General features: G+C 34.2%; 1 protein-coding gene across 1 annotated transcript; it reads right to left on the reverse strand.

Annotated features, from left to right (window-relative positions):
- Nucleotides 1–566: 566 nt before the first annotated feature.
- LOC131537412 (membrane-spanning 4-domains subfamily A member 4A-like) lies at nt 567–6,037 on the reverse strand. The gene is made up of 7 exons (XM_058770790.1): nt 4,076–6,037; nt 3,550–3,660; nt 3,386–3,454; nt 2,955–3,098; nt 2,563–2,676; nt 1,046–1,126; nt 567–823 (listed from the first exon to the last, which is right to left on the reverse strand). The coding sequence occupies exons 1-7, from the start codon at nt 4,256–4,258 to the stop codon at nt 752–754; spliced, it is 774 nt and encodes a 257-aa protein (XP_058626773.1). The 5' UTR covers nt 4,259–6,037; the 3' UTR covers nt 567–751.
- Nucleotides 6,038–6,915: the final 878 nt, after the last annotated feature.

The raw sequence follows: 6,915 nt of genomic DNA on the forward strand, positions 1-6,915 counted from the left end.
TTAGCCTGGTCTATCTGCCAAGGTGCAAATACTGTAGCTCATGTTTCTTGAGTTCTCAGCAGAGAATTTCACTCACATTTTGGCACCTCATGGTGTAAAGTACGGTTCTCGGAATTTAACTTTGGGTCAAAGACATGGCTGAAACAATAAAATTATACTAATTTAGCTCTAATATAATCCCTGTTTAAACTCTTTCATATCTATAGTTATATATGTTTACCATGTTTAAAGCAAAAAAGAAAGCTATTTTTAATGTCGCAGTTCCATCACCCATGTTTAAGAAACACATTTTCCTGTTTTAATGAAGTTTTAATATTTATGTCCTCCAGGAGATTGATAGTCTCCTTCCAGGCCTTTTCTGTAAATAAGAATTCATTAATTCAAGTGACTTGCACGGTTAAATAAAGGTTATAGACAAGAATAAGCCATTTTTATTCAGTATATTTTATTCTTACAGCATTAAGCTATTACTTATTCAAAACAATCTATTCAGTTTCACTGATGATTAGGCAACTTTGACTTAACTAAAGAAAGAAAATCAGGAAATAGTATCTATTAGTGTCTTGAATAGTTATCATTTATACATATGTGACTTTTAAAAAATCTGTCAAATCCGTAATCTGATGAAGTGATTTCTTTGCTTTTATGTTCTCTTTTCTAATGACAGTACATTAGTAGTAAGGGACAGGAAACCATTGGGAGACCCTGTGTCCCACAAAAACTGACCCCTTTTTTTACTATTCATATTTATTTACATTTCACTGTATTGTCGAGGAATTTCTGCAGGATGGTGATTCATGGAAGGGTTGCTGATCACAGATATCTGCAAGGACAAAAAAAATCTATATGATCAGCTCCTTACATATTGCACAATTATTGCACCAATTACTTTCACATTTCACATACTGTTTTCACATTACTAGTACAAAGACACTCAACACGAAATCCAAATAATGTTTTGTGTTTTTCATTTTTTCCTTTCTTTTTTATGTGCGTATCATTTTACTCAAAGTCCAATTAAACTGGTGTTTCAAGCTTCTCTTACCTCTGGGCTCTTAAGATCATGGAAATGACAGGGCCTAAAATGACAGGGCAGTGGAGGTAAAACTTGTGGAACATACGGCACCTTTGGAAAAAAAAAATTGCACATGTAGCGTTTTATGCCTTCTTACTGCAAAATGCCATAAATGCATTAACACTTACAGACAGTTCCAATATTACAGATTTTGCTATTAGCTAGTATTAGCACACACTCAGGTAATTTACATACACTTCGATCTCTGCATATCAATGGCTCAAGCTCCATTACTATCTCTAAAATGACAGTTTGGAAAATGTCAATATAAAATGTTAATAGAAGTGTAAAATTTATTTAAATACATTTTCTTGAGAGAAAAACAAATGACTAATACATACATACTTTGTTCTCAAAGTTGTTTTCTTGAAATTATGTCACTTCTAGCAAGTCGTGATGTAGGGCATTACACTTAAGATTTTAAAGGACAAGTAGCACCACTGTAACAGGGCGGAGCGATGTTTGAGATACATAAATTAATTTAATGGTTTTATACATAAAAATATGTATCATAATTGTATTTTATGCATTTTAAGAGAAAGGGTAAATGGGAACATGGAAATCTGTCAAGTGCTTCAATGTTTGTTTGTATTTTTATGTATTCTTAGGTACTAATTATGAGTTAATGAGGTACATCTATGCATGTAAAACTATGTGGCATAAAAGTTGACTAACATTTTATGCAGCATATACAGTACAGTACAGTAAAATATGAAGTATTGTTTAGTGGTGTAAAGAGATCTCATGATATTAAAATGACAATGTGCAATAGTTTAATAAACAAGAAGTTGATATTGTGTGACATTTTAGACTCAATATTATCTGTTTTGCTCAATTTTACCGACAAAATAGTTCCAAATAAAGCCACAGCAGAACTGCGCTTCTCCAAGCAACACAGCGGTGTTGAACAAATCGGTTGAATGAATGACCGAATGACATTAAGGCTGTGACTTTATAATTATTTATAATTATTATTTATAGTGTTGAATCAACATATTAATTTCTAAAGCTACTTTTGTAGTGTCTATTCAATGCTTTTCTCATTTAAAACAATAATGACTTAAAATTATCTTTTGGGTGATTAATGTGATTAATTAGATTAATTAATCAGCACATCATGTACTTAATTAGATTAAAATGTTTAATCAGTTGACAGTCCTATTTCTTATGTTCAGTTTGTGGAAAGGAGTTCAGTTAGAAGATCACATAAAGCTTCAATCAGAAGTTAGAAGCTAATGTTCAGTTGAAAGGTCTGAAGAGACTCATGTGAAATTATATAGGAGAGAAGCCAGTCAGTTGAGTTTGTGACAATAACTTTTATAGTGTTTGGATTTTGTTCAGTCTTTTAACTGTGTATGATAATTACTTCAATATCGTTTCTTGAGCGAAGTGCACCGTCACACCCCTAATATTTTTTCACATGGCCATAAAATCCACCACATAGTAACAATGACCCACATAGTCAGTTGACGTGATGCATTACTCACCTGTGGACAACAGCAGGAGGTGACTTTACAGGCAAATGATGATAGATAGATGGAGATGATAAACTCAAGCAAGGCAAATATCAGTGAAACACTACCAATTCCCCAGAAGAAGGTCTGAGAGAAAATACAACATCAGCTTAAATAATAATAAAATAATTGATAATTAGTACTCACACTGGAATGCCGGCTGCTTAATGTATAATGTCAATGCCTTCTTGCATTATAAATGAACAGAAATATAAGATAAGAGTTCTATAAACTACTTCTGAAATTTTGGGGAAAAAGACTGGACAGATGAGTGTATATTAAGGATTGACTTTTGACAAGTGTTCTGACCACACAGTCATCTTAATGTAATTACTAAATAAATGTGAATGTAAAAGGTGACATACCTTATACCTTTCCTCTAAATCATAACAGTCATATCTGCAGTAACTTTGGTACATTGGTCCTATAGCCAAATCCATTGAAATTATAATAAGTGCAGTGCCTGCAGTTAAAGCACTGAAAATGTTCATTCCAAGTGAACCTTTCACCTATAGGCAGAAAAAAACCCCATAAAACAGATTAATAAATTAGGAAGATCTGTAACGCATTTTGTTAACATATGTTAACGTAGATGGAAAGGTATGTAGTGTGAAAAAATAGCGGAATTTTTTATAGATAGAAATAAAATCAGAAAATATACATTTAATGATAAAGGGGGAAAACTGTTTCTAGCCATTACTGAAAAATGCAATACATATTATTATTATTATTATTATGTCACCTGCCAGTGTTGGGCAGCTTGAACCCCTAAAAGTAATAAGTGTTGTGTACATACCAAACACAAACCGGAGGGTGAATTAAGTTTGTTTTCGGCAGCAATGCAGAGTGAACCTGCAATAATGTACTGAGAGGAGAGAGAAATGCAAAAATTAAGGCTTCTGTTGGAAAATGTAGCTTGAATTATAAAAGACAGATCACTTAATTGTAATTGTTTCTTACGATAAGCGATCCCCAGTAAGGAATACCACTAAAGACAAAGATGGATTCTGCATGAACTGTAGACACGATCCCAAGCAGGAAAGTCAACAGACCAATCATTATCTGGACAGTCTGTAAGGAACAAGAAAAATGTACAGGGTAGGACAAGATAGTCTTTTATAAAGTAAAACCATTTCAAATTTTGGGAATCAATATAAAATGTACAATACAAATTTATGGTGACTGTAGTTATGGACTTACAATTGTTCTAGAAAAACAAATATCCTAAAAAATAAATTCTACAAGCATGAAACTCTCATTGTATGAATTCACATACTGATTTGCGGTTGAGCACAATTTGTCCATTAGTTCAAAATTATTGATAGTTTGCAACTCCTAAAACATTCTTTGTAACTTTTATGTGAAAGCAATACGTAAAATAAAAAAACATAAATTCTTTTTTTAAAGAATTTATTCATGTAATTTTCTTACTTCACACTTACATACGCACAATAAAATCTATTTAGGTTTATGAAAAATGTCTTACCCCAAGGGCTTTTGGTTGGCCTTTCAGAAATGCCTGAAGTCCATGAAGAGGAGAAACTCCTGCTACCTGTTCATAAACCGGCACAGGAGCATTTGTCACAGTCCCAGCTGGTGTTGTTTGTGTTGGTGGTTGAATCTGGATAATGAATGTTGAAGAGTTCACGGGCAAGACTGTGTGGGACATTCTTGTTTCGAATCTGAAATTGACTTAGAAAAACAGGTATACACACACACACATTTACACGTATTGATGTACTATGATTTTTTTATATTCAGGTGGGGACTTAAACCTGAATACACACAGACTCATGGGGACTCGTATCACGGAGGGGACCTAAATTGAGGTCCCCGCGGATAAACAAGCTAATAAATCACACAGAATGAAGTTTTTTGAAAATCTAAAAATGCAGAAAGTTTCCTGTGAGGGTTAGGTTTAGGTGTAGGGTTGGTGTAGGGCAATAGAATATACGGTCTGTATAGTAGAAAAAGCATTACGCCTATGGAGAGTCCCCACAATGATAGCAAACCAGACATGTGTGTGTGTGTGTGTGTATATGTATATATTCAAAGCAGATAACATATTATATAAATACAGTGAATGTTTAATTTAATGTACATGTACATACTAGACATTTAGCAGATTCTCTTTTCCAAAGACGTTTACAATAGTACCTTACCAGCCATTATAGAATTTTACAAAATAAAAGAAATCGGTAACACTTTATTTTAGGGTCTCTTAACTAGTTGCTTATTAGCATGCATATTACTAGAATATTAGCAATTTATTAGTAGTAATTAATCACATATCAATGCCTTATTCTACATTACCTTATTCTACATCCCTAATCCTACCCAATACCTAAACTTAACAACAACCTTACTAACTATTAATAAGCAGCAAATTAGGAATTTATTGAGGGGAAAGTTGTAGTTAACAGTGAATAAGTGTTCCCTATTCTAAAGTGTTACCAAGAAATCAATTAATATTTAGTTAAAAAACAACTACAACAAAATGCAGACATAATGCAAAGATAGGTATTTGTGTAGAGTTAGTCAAATTTAATGTAAGTATATAATATGTTTTACCAGAAAGTCTCTTCAGTTTGCTCTGTAGAGTCACTTTGCTCCGTAGAGTCACTTTGCTCCGTAGTCGCACTTTGCCACTCCTCCTAATCACCCGAGCTCTATAAAACACAAACCTGGGCACTGTAACCAGGACATATAAAAATATCTTCCCTTTCATAAGATAAGATCAATTAAAAAAAAAAAAAAAAAACACGGTAATAAATAGAAGTATTCATGAATGTGTTTATGTTGTGCATAATAACAAGTAACCTACCTGCTGATTTAGAAATGGTTTTTTGCGTATTGGAAAAAAAAAAAAGCGATACAAATAATGATCAGAACAGTGATTTGTGACCCATTTCATGTGGTCGGCAGTGTGGATTTTACTAACTGGTTAAGGTACTTAAGCGTAAGTACAATATCTCATCTGGCCTGGACTTTAGTCATGACATAATTCTAGCCCTGCACCACAAAGCTAATGCAAATGTGATAGGAAGTCTGAAAAAGGCAGAGAGTGTAGTGATCTGGCTTGCTCAGTTGGGGACACTTAATTTCTAGCGATTATCACCGATTTGATTGCACAGATACTATTTAAACTAAACTGAGCTAGACAATGACATCTCTGAATTCAATAATGAAATGCCTTTAACTGAAAATTGAGTGTTTAATCTTATCATTATACATTACTGACACTCTGTCCTCCAATTTGATACTGTTAAGTGCTTTGACACAATCTGTATTGTTAAAAGCGCTATATAAATAAAGGTGACTTGACTTGACTTGACTACTACTGATGGGTGGACTTAAAGGGCTGTTTAGAGCTACATTAAAACTTTTAACAGAACTGTAGCTTTGCAGACACGTTTCTTGAAGCATCTTGGAGACGTTGCCACAGTTCTTCTGGGTTTAGTCTGTCTCAGTTTGTTCTGTTTCTTCATGTCATTTCAGACAGACTGGATGAATCTGAGATCAGATCTCTGTGTGCAGCACTGGCTGTTGTCAGACAAAAATCTCACTGGATTATTACAATTAAAATTGACCTATTATGCAAAAATTACTTTTATAAGGTGTTTGAACACAGTTGTGTGGCTGCAATGTGTGAAAACAACCAGCCTATAATGTTAAAAATCCACCTACTCATTTTTTATAAAACCAATAAATCATGAACAATCTCTCCAAAAGAGCTGTTTCAGATTCTCCCTCTGTTCACGTCACTGAGGGGAAAAAGTCCAGCCCATTTGTGACGCTCTCTGCCCTATTATAAATACAGCCCTGAGTGAGAAACTGCGGTCCACCATTACTATGATGGATATATACAATGTCAGTGCCAAAGAGGCATTACAAGTGTTGTGTTTTGGGATGCACTAATGAGCATAATCTCCCCTCATCTGAGCCGAGGACACTGTGGTTAAATTTCATTTTCGAAGGAAATATCCCAGAAATAATCGGTAACGTCCCCTAAATGTTTAGGAATCAATACCAACGCTTCGTGCGTGAACGTCAGCTCCAGACAAAGTAAGTATCACACGTAGAGATCGACCAATATATTGATTTACCGATATTTTCCCGATATTTAAGCATTTTACCATAATCGGATATCGGTTTTGTAATATCGGATTCACAGATAAACGTCGCCATCTTGTGGGTGTTTCGAGAATTGCGCGCAGGATCGCCATTGCAGCGCATCTGAGGGGAGACGAGACAACAATGCACAGGTACTTGCACAGGTACTTGATTTGCTGTAGTTAGTAAACTTTATTTAACATAACAACCATT

The sequence above is a fragment of the Onychostoma macrolepis genome, chromosome 03, assembly GCF_012432095.1.
Source record: "Onychostoma macrolepis isolate SWU-2019 chromosome 03, ASM1243209v1, whole genome shotgun sequence".
NCBI classification, from domain to species: domain Eukaryota; kingdom Metazoa; phylum Chordata; class Actinopteri; order Cypriniformes; family Cyprinidae; genus Onychostoma; species Onychostoma macrolepis.

Excerpts from the sequence above, each read along its gene's own strand:
- LOC131537412 (XM_058770790.1), bottom strand. The coding sequence starts at position 4,258 with ATGTCCCACACAGTCTTGCCCGTGAACTCTTCAACATTCATTATCCAG. Across the intron at positions 3,455-3,549 it reads CTTACTGGGGATCGCTTATC|TACATTATTGCAGGTTCACT; the intron begins GTAAGAAACAAT and ends CTCTCCTCTCAG. Across the intron at positions 2,677-2,954 it reads ATTTAGAGGAAAGGTATAAG|ACCTTCTTCTGGGGAATTGG; the intron begins GTATGTCACCTT and ends ATTTTCTCTCAG.